Here is a 17,069-nt window from a genome sequence, read left to right as displayed (position 1 = left end):
CGCGCGCTCCACGCGGATGGATGCAAACTAATAGCTTTCTAGTTTTTATTAAGTTTTTCGTAGTTTTAATAAATACAATTATGTTTAAAACGGTATTATTCAGTGCAAAATACGGTGCAGCATGTGTGTGGTGTACGGTGTTTACCTGGCAACCGAAATGTAATAAATATTGGAATGAGAGTGATGAACGTAAGTTACAACATTTGTCAATTGGATTTTTAACTAGAACATTCCTTAGTTATGAATTATGAACTTATCAAATTCACTAAAAGTGTTCCCGTGGGGAAACATAGAGGTATAATATATTAATTAGTACCTATATTTAACCTCACATTCTAACCTCTACGGAGATTTGGTAAGGTGGTTTTTTATACATTCATCGTCAATTGTCGTTGGACAAATATAATAAAGGAGTTCTGTATACGCATCTGACATCACAATTCGCGTGCGGATTGTGCTTCATTCGTGGAATGAAGATATTTGGATCCCAATAAAATTCTTATTGTAACTTTAGCCCGTGGGGCAAACAGATATGCTAAATATTCAATAATAAATTCTCATCCGTGGGATGAATGTGTTAAGACATGCTAATGCCTGTGAGGCTAATGCCTGTGAGGCTACTGAATGTATTAGGCATGCTACTGCTGTGCCTACCAAATATTCAACAATGCTGCAAGAGTACTATTGGCGACTGTTAACTGATCATTTGTAATCCTTATTACAAGGGCATAAAGTCTACCGATGAGTAGTTAAGAATGTTCCTGTTAGCCCGTGGGGCTAGCAAATGTAAACTCTCATTCACGGGATAAATGTTTTAGCAAGTGTAGCCTTTCCCGTTCGGCAACCAAGTGGCCAACTTTTCAATAATGAAATCTAATAATAAGGAACAAGAAATGGTCCTCATCCGTGGGATGACTGACAGTTATGGTATAGTTATACCTAACGAATTTCTTATAGCCAGTGATGTTTAGTTGCAGAATTTTTTTACATGTACAGGTAGAACATGTACTAGATCTATAGATGTCTAGACTAGAGCACAATCTGATCAAGATTTTGTCCTCAGGCAAGCATGCTACATTAAACATTATTGTATTCTAATTAAGTACATACTCATATACTTACTGTTTACATATAAAACAGTATTCTAGTTGCAATTAAAATGGTCTCTGCAGTAAGGTCTATGTTGAACATCTATAATCTATGTATAGATTGGGCTCAGTTAAGTCAGAAAATTATAGTATAAGTATAGGTAATTTTTATAACTCCTCTACAACCAAAATTTCGTTTCGTAATACAATAAAATGAATAAAATACTACCGTAAAAAGGTAATTTCTGGAAAATTCTGTGCTAGTTCATAACATATTACAATGATGATTATTCATATTTATCCCTTTGTACAATTTGACAAATTGATATATATTTATATGAGGACATACACTGTTAGTGTTATGTCATAAGGTAAAATAAATTCTCTAAGTGCTGCAAAATCATTTTGGCACCCTCATAAAGAGTATAAATGTCACAATCATAACTTAACCCCATAATATGCTTAGGAGCTGCTCGCTCCATATATTTTAACTTTAACATAAGTATATGTATCATGATTCATATTTAAATGTCAATTTTTGATAAAAATTGTTAGAATGGATGACTCAGTTGACCATTGGAATTTTATGATCTTATAGCTCAACTGGCTTTGGTGAAGTTAATGAAATGTTACTAATTTATTTATTTTTACTTCAAAAGAAAAAAAAAAAAAAAAAAAAAAAAAAAAAAAAAGTGTCAATAAAATGTGATTAAAACTTTATTATTGTTTTCAAATTTTGAATTATTATTCAATATGTTGTTTTAAATATAAAAGGATAGGTAAAGAAGGTACACTGGAATTGGGATCAACCAGAATCAGTCATTGGAATAAGCATACAAAAATTGGTTAAGTGAGATGTTCATATTAATACAAAATTATATTTAATTATTATAAATACCTAGCAATCCCAAGGCTTCAAACTCTCATTTAAATGTTAGACTTGTATGTCTTCATATGGCAAGGGTACAATCTACCCTGCAATGGTTTAGAGCCCTATCACAATGGTTTTTAGCTATCATAGGGTGCGATTCAGCACAAGCTCATGCCAATAGTGACCATTTTGTATTCAGCTGTCATATAAAGTTAGAAATGGGTCAATGGATCAAGTAAAGTATGTAGGTTGATAATTAGAAAGATTTAGCTAAGTCATCTCTATTGAGTTGGTATGAAATAGGTATATATATGGAGATCTTGGTTCAAACACAGACTTGTTTTCCAAATATAGCAGAAATCATTAGATTTTAATTATTAGAGTCTTAACTATCCTGAGGTCTTTGATTAAATAGCACTGTAACTGGTATGTACTTCAAAATTTATTTTAGAAACTACTCCATACCATACCGACTTTAAACGGTTGGGGGATAAAGTTGATATGATGATAAGATAACACCCACTGCACGTGGATTATCACAAAATAGCATTGTCGGGCGAGATCAGTTCTTGGGTGAGGTGACCAGTGACCACCCAATTATCTATAGTAGACCAGGAAAGAGGATTTGATTTTGTTAATACCTATAAATGTTTTTGTCATAATGAGCAATATATTGTTATATACTACTTTCATTTATTGATTACTTCAATCAATTTAATTATCTTATTATTATATCTCAATAATAATTGAATTTTAGACCTAATAAGATCCATAAGGGATCATTTTGTTTATCTAATTAAGATACTTTTCTATTAGTCATCGATTAAAGGTCCAACCTAAGCTTATTAGTCTGTTCAAGTAGAACATATTTACAGACATGACAATATATTGGAAACAGAAGGGATTGTATACAGTTGTAATTATTAATTTTAATGAGAATTGTCATTTGCTGTTTTCCACAATATCTGTATAGGATTTGCTAATCTCAAGGAGCTTATGCACATTTTGTTGTCTAATTATGATCTTTATTAATCTTACTGCAGACATAAGCATAAAACATCAACATAAGAGTGTGGTTAAAGTTATCACAGCCCCTAAATAATTACATTATATGTTCTATATATAATGCTGTCCTGCTAGTGATTACCACCTCGTTTAGTATTGTGTTATAAATTTCTTTTTTGTGAGAAATACTAGAACAAATAAGTAAAATAGTGATTAATACCTAAAACGTCATATTTTTAAATATACCTATATATATAAACATTACATAAATTATTAAAATACAACACAATGGAATTAGGTTTAGCTAGGGTAGCAAGCTAGCAAGTTAATTGATTAATTGGGAAGTAACGGACTAACTACTTGGTATAGTTTGTAAGTAAGGGACTATTTTGCTTGGTTAAGTGATTAATTAACGACTTTTAAATAATGCTTTTTAAAACCAAACAGAGGCTATCTGGTCTAAATACTCAAGTCACCGTATAGCGACAAAGGTTTTAAACAGAGGTTTAGGTAATGGACTTTCAGTTCCAAACATGCCTCAGGATGCACCAGGACTGGGAAAATATTTTTGCTCCCATCTTAGAATATTAATATTATATACAATCAACGATTAGTACCTGCATACAGCAGATACAAGGTCAGTCTACTTATTGACAATTAAATCAAGACTTTGAAACTTATAGTCTCGAATTATTATTATATGTCCTATAATATTTATTTATTTATTCATATATATGGCTAGTAGGTATAGGTAGGTAGGTAGGGTAAAATAAGTTTATCGAGGACAGTGATATCCTCTGAAGTTTATATGTAAAGAGTAATAATAAAACCTTTCATATTCTTAGGTCAATGGGTGATACCCAGAGGCTATGTTTGTATGGAATATAAATACACAAGGTATAACTATGACTTCATAATATCATTTATGTCGAACATATTAAATAATTGACAAGGGTAACAAGCACACAATGCCCGTGTTTTCTTTTTATGTATGTTTTATAGACTATTTAATACTAAATGATTAGGTATTAATTTATCTCTATTATGTCTTTTCATTTTACAAATTATAATTATCATGTCTCACATTAAACACCTAAGGTAAAAGTCATGAAGACACTGCTTAACAGTGAATAAAAGGTTTGGTAACGCATGGGATGCTTCAGATAACTGGAATTTACCAATATATTATATTAGATATCAATATTTGTTATACAGGTTAAGATATTTAACTCAGTAGATGGGTTGCACACACAGGTTGCTCCTAGTAAGGACCTATTACAATAGCAGGATAGACCCTGCAGACTGTTTTCCTCGAGTCAATTCTACCTGAAATATTTCACATAGCAAGTAATGCTATTGCTTTTTAGTTTACTTTCGATACAATTTGATCCATGATATATGTATATATATTATATACAACCATAATGCCTGTCAGGAATACAAGATTGTAGGGCTTTTTGAGTGGATGTCTGAGATAAATTGTTTTGTAAATTATTTCATTACCTCTAAACATCTACAATGTTATTATATCCAGGACAAAATACAAATATAATGACAAGATTAAACGAACTTACCTGAAGTGAAGTTCAATCTTGATTATATGAAGTATTTTGTCCTGGATAGGGATAGTCCCACCCTCCTCGAGTAACCATGAGTCCATGGTCACTTCCCATTTAGTGCGTGATTACTCTAAACTATATGAAACGTCAGGGTGACAGTTCGTGTCAATTCTTTTCTTTTTGGCATCTATAAACGATTCGCGAGGTTTGTAGCGCTGGCGCGGGATAACTACAATGTTATTATATCCAGGACAAAATACTTCATATAATCAAGATTGAACTTCACTTCAGGTAAGTTCGTTTAATCTTGTCATTATTTTTTTCTACTCCCGTGTTGTTATTCGTCATTTACCGTGTCGTGCATAGATCGTTAAAACCCTACATAAAAGATGCCCGCCCCCGCCCGGCGCCCCGCGCACCCACGCATACGATATAGCTCTTAAAGCATTGTTTTAAGGGATATAGCGGGCCGCGGGGCGCCGGCCGGGGGCGGGCGGCGGCGCGGGGGAGTGCGAGCGACAGGGTGAGTGCAGAAATATTGCAGAGGACAAGTGAAAATACTTATAGGAAACAGTGCGAATTTCACGAAAGTTATTCTAGAAAACTATTCAAAAGTAAGTGCATGGTCGTAGAAAAAGTATTGTATGCAACGGTGTTTAACTGAGTCAAAAAATACTCGTGGCGCCTTAATAACAATTTTCGGCTTCGCCTCAAATTGTTACCTACGCCACTCGTCTTTTTTGACCTCCTTTAAACGCCTGTTGCATAAAATACTTTATCAGTAATGTTGACAGCGATACAATTACATATGCTTCTGATAGTTTTTAACCCCCGACGCAAAAACGAAGGGGTGTTATAAGTTTGACGTGTCTGTCTGTGTGTGTGTATGTCTGTCTGTCTGTCTATTTGTCTGTTTGTCTGTCTGTTTGTGTGTCTGTCTGTGGCATCGTAGCTCTCGAACGGATGAACCGATTTTGATTTAGTTTTTTTTATCTGAAAGCTAAGTTAGTCGGGAGTGTTCTTAGCCATGTTTCATGAAAATCGGTCCACTAGGTCGCGGTCGGGGTTTTTTTCAAAATTTTAATATATACATACATACATACATACAATCACGCCTGTATCCCATAAAGGGGTAGGCAGAGCACATGAAACTACTAAAGCTTCAGGGCCACTCTTGGCAAATAAGGGGTTAAAAGAAAACGAAACTGTGGCATTGCAGTGACAGGTTGCCAGCCTCTCGCCTACGCCACAATTGAACCCATATCCTATAGTCGCCTTCTACGACACCCACGGGAAGAAAGGGGATGGTGAAATTCTTAACCCGTAAAATTCCCGTCCGTTCCGTTAAATTCCGTTGAAATTCTTAATATATAACGAATAATAATTCAAAATAAGAAGGAACGCAGGCAATTTTACAATGGTATAATAGCTCTCAAAAGATGTGACCCCTGTCTGTATGTTTGACATATCGTACACTATTAACCTCACCATATGTCAATTCCAGGCAGCTGTCAGTTTCGTACGAGCTCGTCAGGGCCCGCGAGAAGCTCTCCCGCGCCCACTCAGATCTACAGCACCTGAGTCACTCAGACCAACACCTGAGTCACTCAGACCTGGTGGAGGACGCATCAGTGCGTGTTGCCAGTAATCTGGCGACGGGCGTTGAGCATTTGAACGCGCTTGTGCAGTATCTGAAGGCAGATCGTCTGGAGATTGAGGAAGTGCAAGCTGTTATTGATTAGTAAGTATACAAGATGAAGGAGAGCTAATAATATATTTTTCCCCTTACTAGCTCGGAAACACGTGTTTTGTCCTTTAATACCAGCGGGTAAAAACGCATTTTATCCACTAGTGGGTAAAGTAATTTGACCTTGAATAAAGTCAAATTAACTGTTTTAAAATTGATAAAAGTAGGTGAATCTAGTAATAAAGATGATTTACCACCTGTGGAACTACTGGAAGCAGTGATAAACGCATTTTTTGCGTTGTAGTTTCCTCGCTATAGTGAGGGGAAAAGTTTTGTGTTACACTCGGGTGCAAATGTATTTTACTTCTCGTGTGTTAAAATACTCGCAAGTTCAGGATTCTATTCTCGAACCACTCGCTTCGCTCGTGGTTCAACTATAGAATCCTTTCACTTGCTCGTTTTTCAATTTCACACTCGGCGTTAAAATACAACTTTGCCCCCTTGTATAACAAATAACTATTACTAACAAAAACAAACAAGAAACAAGGTAAGGAAAACAGCTAGGATTAAATCCTGCAAGATATCAAACTTTTAAAGGAATTTTGTATGATGAAGTAGAAATATATGCAAAATATGATACAAATTAATCTATTGACGACACGCGAGCAAGATTTTAATGAAATAGTGTCAAAGATTATAACATTGGGAAAATATTAAAAATCATCATCATCATCCTCCTTGCGTTATCCCAGCATTTGCCACAGCTCGTCATGGGAGCATGGGTCCGCTTTGACAACTAATCCCAAGATTTGGTGTAGACACTAGTTTATACGAAATCGACTGCCATCTGACCTTCCAACCCGAAGGGTAAACTAGACCTTATTGGAACTAGTCCGGTTTCCTCACGATGTTTTCCTTCACCGGAAAGCGACTGGCAAATATCAAATGACATTTCGCACATGAACTCTGAAAAACTCATTGGTGCGAGCCGGGGTTCAAACCCGTGACCTCCGGACGAAAGTCGCTCGTACTTACCGCTAGGCTACCAGAGCAGCGTTTCACAGATATTAAAAATCATCACTATTTTCTATTACTAGCTGTTGCCCGCGGCTATGCTCGCGTTAGAAAGAGACAAAAAGTAGCCTATGTGACATCTCCATCCCTTCAACTATCTCCACTTAAAAAATCACGTCAATTTGTCGATCCGTTTTGCTTTGAAAGACGGACAAACAAACAAACACACACCATTTATAATATTAGTATGGATTATACTCATTACAATCACTACTAATCATTACTTATTCTATCTAACTTATTCATATTACACAATCATAAAAAAATGTTGGGGACACCTTACACATTAGCCCCAAACTAAGCAAAGCTTGTACTATGAGTGCTAAGCGACGATATACATACTTAAATAGATAAATACATATATACATAGAAAATATATCATAAACTCTTATTTGACGTAGTTACTACTAGGTACTACGTTTACTTGTAACTAATATTTACATAGTCGATATGCGTTTCCTGCTACTTTACTAAGATGCATAAGAGTGCATTTTAAAATATGACTAATTATAGAATACCGAGTACTAACAATAAATAGGTATTTATAGTTAACTAGCTTTGCCCGCGGCTTCACTCGCTTTAAATTTCAGCCTCCCCCCCCCCGCCCCTTTAGCGAAGTGGGGGGTTAGAAATTGATAAAAAGTAGCCTATGTCACTCTTCATACCTTGAACTATCTCCACTTAAAAAAACACGTCAATTCGTCTCTCCGTTTTGCTGTGAAAGACGGACAAACAAACAGAAACACACACTTTTCTATTTATGTATAATATATATAATACTAGTTTTTGCCTGCGGCTTCGCTCGCGTTAAAAAGAGACAAAAAACCGCCCAAGAGCGTGTAGGGCCACGCTCAGTGTAGGGTTCCGTAGTTTTTCGTATTTTTCTCAAAAACTACTGAACCTATCAAGTTCAAAACAATTTTCCTAGAAAGTCTTTATAAAGTTCTACTTTTGTGATTTTTTTCATATTTTTTAAACATATGGTTCAAAAGTTAGAGGGGGGGGGGACGCACTTTTTTTCCTTTAGGAGCGATTATTTCCGAAAATATTAATATTATCAAAAAACCGGCCAAGAGCGTGTCGGGCCACGCTCAGTGTAGGGTTCCGTAGTTTTCCGTATTTTTCTCAAAAACTACTGAACATATCAAGTTCAAAATAATTTTCCTAGAAAGTCTTTATAAAGTTCTACTTTTCTGATTTTTTTCACATTTTTTAAACATATGGTTCAAAAGTTAGAGGGGGGGGACGCACTTTTTTTTCCTTTAGGAGCGATTATTTCCGAAAATATTAATATTATCAAAAACGATCTTAGTAAACCCTTATTCATTTTTAAATATCTATCCAAAAATATATCACATGTTGGGGTTAGAATGAAAAAAAATATCAGCCCCCACTTTACATGTAGGGGGGGTACCCTAATAAAACATTTTTTTCCATTTTTTATTTTTGCACTTTGTTGGCGTGATTAATATACATATTGGTACCAAATTTCAGCTTTCTAGTGCTAACGGTTACTGAGATTATCCGCGGACGGACGGAGGGACGGACGGACGGACGGACGGACGGACAGACAGACATGGCGAAACTATAAGGGTTCCTAGTTGACTACGGAACCCTAAAAAACGATCTCAGTAAACCCTTATTTATTTTTAAATACCTATCCAACAATATATCACACGTTGGGGTTGGAATGAAAAAAAATATCAACCCCCACTTTACATGTAGGGGGGGTACCCTAATAAAACATTTTTTTTCCATTTTTTATTTTTGCACTTTGTTGGCGTGATTGATATACATATTAGTACCAAATTTCAGCTTTCTAGTGCTTACGGTTACTGAGATTATCCGCGGACGGACGGACGGACGGACGGACGGACGGACGGACGGACGGACAGACAGACAGACAGACATGGCGAAACTATAAGGGTTCCTAGTTGACTACGGAACCCTAAAAAGTAGCCTATGTCACTCTCCATCCCTTCAACACGTCTATTCTTCGCTCCGTTTTGCCGTGAAAGACGGACAAACAAACAGACACACACACTTTCCCATTTATAATATTAGTATGGATAATGAATGTGACTATGACACAGTCTACATACTAGTAGACTACGTTATATTCAAAGTCACAAAAATCCCAGAGGAAAACACGATGTTATATTGATTTAGACTAACACGATTTGCACTCATAATTTTAGAACAAAACGGGACTTAATCGCGCGGCTAGAAGATGTTGATGCAATTCCTCGCCAGTCTACCCGTGACCACGAACATAATGTGATGTTCGAAACGTCGGGCCTAATATAAATGGAAGTGTTTACGCGATTAAGTCCCGTTTTGTTCTAAAATTATAAACACGATGTTGTTGAGTGATTATCACATAGTATGCCTCAGGCAAAAAATCGCGTGTGTTTAAAAAAAATGCTACTGGAATGATTACAGGATAGCAAAAACGACACAAAAAAAATGTGCGCAGTTTTTAGTTCTACCTGCACCTTCTGATGTATACCTTCTTTAATTTTTTGACGTTTACGTCCTCGATTATACATAATATGTATATATTATAAACTATTATAATATACTAGACAGAGACATACAACTCTTTTTGTTTAGCGATTACAGAATAGTAGTTACTTCTGAAGCGTTGTATGACAGCTACTTTTAAAAATGCCAGTTCAAAACTTTCTACAATTTCATGTTTTGTAGCAATTTTTTATCCTAAACTCAAGTAAATTTTCTGGAGCAAGTTGTTTGAGCTCTCTTAGTAAAACACGGTTCGTGGTTTAAATTTATTTTCTTTCTTGCACTTTCTTTCTTTCTTGTATTTTCTTTTTCTGGGCCGGCTATTTAGTCTGCAAGGAATTCTTAACTATGATGGAGTGCTTACCTGAATTGAAGTAAATATTTATTTATAACATTTGGATGTTTTGATGGATGAAGTATAATATATTTGTCTATGTATATAAGTAAGTATATCGCCGCCTAGCAGTCCTAGCACCCATAGTACAAGATTTGCTTAGTTTGGGGCTAGGTTGATCTGTGTAAGGTGTCCTCTAATATGTATTTATTTATATTTATTTATTTCAATACCTCGCTCTGTAGCTCTGTTGTGATTGAGGAAGCAATATATATATAATTAACTATCATATAATTAACTAAACAGATGTAGCTTACCTACACAATAAATACAAAAATGTCCTTTTCACCGTTATTTACTTCGATTTGGTAAAACTGTAAGAGTTGTCTTTCTCGCAGCCTAGACCTACCAAGCCCACATCAAAAAGTAAAATTTATCACTTTTCTTCCAAAGTGATAAAAACTGTGAGTCATTGTCACATTTGATCAATTAGCTTCATTAAAAGTTGCAACGCGATGCGACTCATCTTAAGAATATCCTATCTTCTTTTTAGCCTTTAGCCATCCCGCGATCTTAGATGGTGAGTCAATGGGCCAAGATGCCAATCATTTGTGGAAAATGATAATCGGAACTTATTTTCAATCGACACGTGATTTTGTATCAGTCACAAACGCTCACGAAACAAAACGCTCGTAGATATCTATCTCTATCGCTCTTGCGTATTGCCGCGACAGAGCCTGACTACCTTTCGCGGCGTTTCGTTTTCGTTTCCCGTCGTACAAATGCCATTCGGCTATGGGGCCTGTAATTGATAGTTAAGGAATTTAGAACTTTTCCGATGCTTGGATGTTTTTTCCAAAGTTTTAGAGACAAAAATAAGTTGTATGATCACCATGATTAGAATTAATAATGTAAATACTTATGCTATTGTATCGTATACATCAGCGTCAAAGTTGACAAACAAGAATAAACATGCCCGATAAACAAGTGTATTTGTATTCACTTGTTTATCGGGCATGTAACAACAAACATTACAAAGATAACAGTAATTTTCTCCGCAGCCTACGCATACTATTTTAGATCATAAAGTATTATGTAACAAGTACCATAATGGCATCCAACATTTTGGTAAGAGGGCCTACTGCGAAGCTCGCGAATCAGAGTGACAGAAAACGAGCCCGTTATTTGCTCACTTCGGTGTCCGCGGTAGACCCTCAGTTTGGTTACCGCAGAAGCCAATCATCTTATGAAGATGGGTCAATCGCAGAAAATTTGTACCCTTTGGATTTCGTAACGAAACTGAGAAGTAACGAAACTGATGAATTTTGTAACGAAACTGATAATCTATATAAAAAACTGTTCGGACAATCGAATCTCCATAGCATCGTAGTCGCCATTTTCCTCCCTGTGAACATTTTACATCATTTCAAGTATTTTTACATCATTTGAAATCATAGACTGTGATTTGGATTTTCATAAAAGAGCACCAAGTTTCTACAACATAGAATTAATCAAACATTACAATTAAATACAACTTCTCTACGTAACCTCAGCTAATGCAAGCAACTTAAAGGTACGAAAGCTTGTAGTTCTAGCTACTGGAAGCACGTGTCTGGATAAAATACCGAAGTCACGTGCGTACGTGTTGCTTAGTTAAGTTCTAGAGTATATGCCCTAGTTACAAAGACATTGCTACACCCCACCGTGACATGTGAAACGTGTTATCCATGTAACACCATGGTACATGTAGGTAGGTACATAGGTACCATGGTTCGCAATAAATATTTACTTACCTACTTAGTTTAAAATTAGGAGGGAAATATAATAATATTTTCAATTATCTTGCTAAGCGCTGGTCGCCTAGTGGTAAGAGCGTGCGACTTTCGATCCGGAGGTCGCGGGTTCGAACCCCGGCTCGTACCAATGAGTCTTTCGGAACATACGTGCAAAATGTCATTTGATATTTTGCCAGTCGTTTTTCGGTGAAGGAAAACATCGTGAGGAAACCGGACTAATTCCAATAAGGCCTAGTTACGCTTCGGGTTGGAAGGTCAGATGGCAGTCGCTTTCGTAAAACTAGTGCCTACGCCAAATCTTGGGATCAGTTGTCAAAGCGGATCCCAGGCTCCCATGAGCCGTGGCAAATGCCGGGATAACGCAAGGAGGATGATGATTTCTTACTACGCTAGCATACTATTTAATCGATGAATATAAAAGAGACAACACGAGTATTTGAGTATTATTATTAATTACAATTCTTAAAATTATATAATGTTGAACTAGAATAATAGAAAATGTTTGCATGTTACTTATATTTATTAAGTATTTAATGTACTTCACAACCACCAATGAATTTGTATACCTAATGTTGGTAAAACATAGTGATGATACTAAGAAATTATTTTGTAACACCTATGTACTATGAGCGTTTTCGAAACGCTCCGCAAATATTAATTAATTTTAGTGGTTTAAAATGTGAAAAGTGACTTGAAGTTTATACTAAAACATCTCTAACAACTTAGTGGTTCAATTAAAACAAGTGTATTAAAGAATATATAAACAAAACATCAAAAAACCCGGACCAATTCAGTGAAACGCGTAAGTGTATTCAAAACCGGCCGCACTTACGCCCTTCAGTATACGCAGAAGCGACTGTTGCGAGCTGCTTAGTGACAGTGAGTGATTTCAAGAATTGCCGCGCCAAGTTTAGTTGAACTTTTCGTCTCACAATTTTAATAATATTTTGTTGACAAACAGAATACGTAATAAAACAGTCAAAATGTATAGTTGTCCAGGATGTGATTTATATGTAGAAAGAATAGATCGTCTGTTTTGCACAACATGCAAATCGTGCTATCACTATTCATGCGTTAATATAACGTCAGCTATATTTAGAGAAAAACAGTCCAGGTTAAGAGCACAGTGGATATGCCCTTCCTGTACACAGGTCACACGACGCTCGCGTCGGCGGGACGACGAGACCCCCGCATCCCCGGCGGGTCTGAGACTAATGGACAGAGGTATAAAAGACGCAAATAAAACCAGTGATGATACGGAAATTTTGAATATGCTGGAAGACACACACATAGACATTACCACCCCTTTTTCCACGCCCTCAGCACCTCGCCATGCTAAAACTTCTCGGGAAGCAGAGGCGACCAGCGCAGATAACATAACTTTTGACAGATTTAGCCACCTGATTAAAAAAGAATTTGAAGTAATGAAAGAAACTCTAATAGAATCTATAACGAATAACATTAAGGAGACCCTCATTGCCGAGTTTAACTTGAAAATAAATGATCTTAAACATGACATATCTCATAACTCGACTACGTTAACCCAGGAACAAGGACGACTGCAAGAAAGCTTAAATGCAAATAGTGAACTTATAAAAGAATTAGAAAACAAGCATTTTAAATTACGAAACGAGTTAAATGCACTTAAAAGCAAGATTGAAGAGACAGGACAGAAAACTACTAATGCAAGTTACGTGAACAAAACAATAGTACTATACGGTTTGGATGAATACCCTGAAGAAAATTGGCAAGTACTTATACAACGTGTAACCAATGTGTTTCGTGAATTCCTGGGCACAGATATAAATGCCTTTATTGAGGACATAAAAAGAATAGGAAAGCGAGGGTACCGAAGGCCTATCGAGATAGAACTGATAAGTAAACGTATGAAGAACTACATTTTACACAACAAACACATTTTTAAGAACACAGGTCTGGCTATCTCCGATTTTCTGGACACCGCAGAACTGAAAAAAAGACAAGAAATCAGGAATACCATCAGGGAAGCGCGCAAACGTGGTCTGCGCCCCATAGTAAGACAGGATAAAATATTTATAAGTGGCTGCGAATATTTACCATCTCCGACTAAACAACCTGAACATACCCAGATGAACCCAGAACACGGAAGCCCTGATAACCGGCAGCCTACTAATGTTGAGACCTTCAAGGACGTGGAGAAGAAACATTATCAAAGCAACCCTCACCACACCGGCCAAGACATACAGAACCGCACGTCATGTAATACCCCCGCCGCGGCCACCGCGTATCACTCCCGAGATACGAACGACCATCATAGCAGCGACGACTTGAATAACACCTGCACGACTAATTCTTCCTTTCGAGCCTAATAAATCTCATATTTTTTTCCAAAACATGCAAAGCCTTTGGAACAAAACCCACCTCCTACAAGCGCATACAGAAAAAGACACAAATTTACAAGTAATATGTATTACAGAGTCCTGGCTTAATAAAGAAAAGAAACAATTAATAAATATACCAAATTTTAATGTAAGTTCGTCTTTCTGTCGTGAACAGCACGAAGGAGGAGGCGTTTTGATCCTAACGCATAACTCGTTAGAATCTCGTGAACGCCTTGATATCTCTTCTATATCAAGAGAACTCATTTTTGAAGTTTGCGCAGTAGAAATACCGAAATCAGACTTGTTGATTATAAATGTTTACTACCCAAATAGTAAAAGAGAAATTGAAGTTTTCTATTCATGTGTAAATGAACTCCTTAAATTAATCTCAGTAAAAGATAAGAACAAAAACATTGTAATCGGAGGTGATTTTAACATAGACTTTCTTCTCAATAATAACAACAAGTTTAGACTATCCAACGTCATGCTCGCACATAATTTCCATCAAAGAGTAAATGGGCCTACACGCGTCACACGCGATAGGTCCTCATGTATCGATTTAATGTTTACTAATTTTAAAATAAATGACTCTGAACTTAATATTGAAGATCTAGGATTTTCAGACCATAGAGGTATATTGTTTAAAACCCCTATAATTACACCAATAGTAAAAAACTGGACAACCCATAAAAGAATTTATAGTATGAAAAATATGCAGTACTTTAAAACCGAACTCGCATTAATAAACTGGTATAATATACTCTCAACAAATAAATGTGCAAACGAAAATTATAACTCATTTGATGAAATATTAAAACAAACTCTGAATAAATGTATTCCAAAAGTAACGATTAAACTACAACCTCAAAAATCTCGTTTAACACCTGGATTAAAAATATCTTGCCGTAATAAAAGGGCATTAAAACTACTCGCATCACAATCACAAAATAAAAATGTACAAAATTATTATAAACAATACAGTAAAGTTCTAAAAAAGGCAGTACACACGTCAAAAAAATTAAATAATAAACAAAAATTCCTAAGCTCCGACAATAAAACTAAATCCATGTGGCAAATAATAAATACAGAGACAAATAAATACAAACCAAGAAATAAAAATAATGTTCATATAAAAACCAAACACAACGATCTGCTCATTAACCCTAAAGAGGTGGCGAATATATTTAACAAGTACTTTTCCTCTATCGGAAATTCAAATCAGACATCGGCAACAAAACTTCCACTGAAAAATGCTAATATAAACTCATTTTTCCTTAGCCAAGTAGAGCCACCAGAAATGTATAAAATATTAAAAAATCTTAAAAACAAATCATCGTGTGGTATAGACGAGATTCCTCCCACATTGATAAAATATTGTGCAGAGATCCTGACTATACCGTTTACTATATTAATAAATCAATCATTTTCTGAAGGCACCTTTCCAGACGCTCTAAAAATCTCAATAATAGAAATAGAAATAGAAATATTTTTATTCATGGCAAAATAATACATAAAAGACACACACAAATACAGATCAACAACAGAGAATTATTTACACACATAACATCACAAAAGGTAAGTAAGTACACATAGTTGCCATGAATATGGTCCCGACTCAGCATGGTGTTAGCCTGGGTGGCCAACGCTGATCTTCCGTCAGGGCCATAACGAATGATACCACGGAAAGTATACACATTACAAAGGAAAATAAAATTTAGAATACGTTAACAAAATGCAACAGTATAAATAAATAAACATTTTTAAAACATTAAAATCTATAATAAAATCGGAAAAACGGAACGTTGACAAAATTTTTAGTCGTGAACGCAACCAAATCTGACGTCAGCGATTAGCGCCATCTATACAATATAGCGGGAATAACATTTGACGCTTTTAGCTGATGGAGCAGTAATTAATAACAAGACATGGCCGCAGTTCACGTTTTCCGAACCTTAAAACGAAGAATATTACATACAAACAACAGTCAAATCTACGTGAATAACTACAATAAGTATAAGAGGGCGTTTGCGGAAGGGATAAAAAGGAATAAAACCTGTTCATAAAAAAGGTGACAGTACAGACTTGAATAACTACCGACCAATAGCTCTGTTACCTACATCAGCAAAAATATATGAAACTGCCATGATATCACGTCTTTATTCCTTCTATGAAAAATTTAACATTTTAAACGAAAATCAAAACGGTTTTAGAAAAAACCGCTCTACTACTTTCGCAGTCTACAAGTACATTAAACAAGTTATAAATATCATAAATAGTAAAAACTATGCAGTCGGCCTCTTACTAGATATGAGTAAAGCATACAATCGTGTCTGCCACCAAATTTTGTTAGACAAACTTTACAATACAGGAGTCAGAGGAATAGCCCTGCAATGGTTTAAGACATATTTTTCAAATCGCTTTCAATATGTAGACGTACAAAATGTAAACTTCGAGACAGGGAAAATCGAATATGTCAGATCTGATAGAGTACCTGTAACAGGCTCTATACCCCAGGGAAGTGTCTTAGGGTGTTTGTTATTTCTTATATATATAAATGACCTTCCTGACATAATAGACGATCATTGTACGCTGTTTGCCGACGACGTCTCAGTTATAATACCGTGTAGTGATAGTCATGATTGCACAACTAAATTAGAGTCAGTATTAAATTCAATTACAAATTGGTTACATGTACATAATCTTCAACTTAATTTAAACAAAACAAAAGCAATTCAATTCAAACCTAGTCAAAAAACTGCTTTGCCATTAAAT

The 17,069-nt window shown here is 35.7% G+C and overlaps 1 protein-coding gene across 1 annotated transcript in view; it reads left to right on the top strand.

The window, feature by feature from the left end:
• LOC125230338 overlaps positions 1 to 17,069 on the top strand; it is a 142,238-nt gene that overhangs the window by 43,783 nt on the left and 81,386 nt on the right. Inside the window, exon 5 of the mRNA XM_048135470.1 lies at positions 6,028 to 6,264. Coding sequence (XP_047991427.1) covers positions 6,028 to 6,264 — 237 coding nt within the window. The remainder of the gene's footprint in view (positions 1 to 6,027; positions 6,265 to 17,069) is intronic.

The sequence above is a fragment of the Leguminivora glycinivorella genome, chromosome 10 (genome assembly GCF_023078275.1).
Source record: "Leguminivora glycinivorella isolate SPB_JAAS2020 chromosome 10, LegGlyc_1.1, whole genome shotgun sequence".
NCBI lineage: Eukaryota > Metazoa > Arthropoda > Insecta > Lepidoptera > Tortricidae > Leguminivora > Leguminivora glycinivorella.
This window is presented reverse-complemented; position numbering and strand designations above follow the sequence as displayed.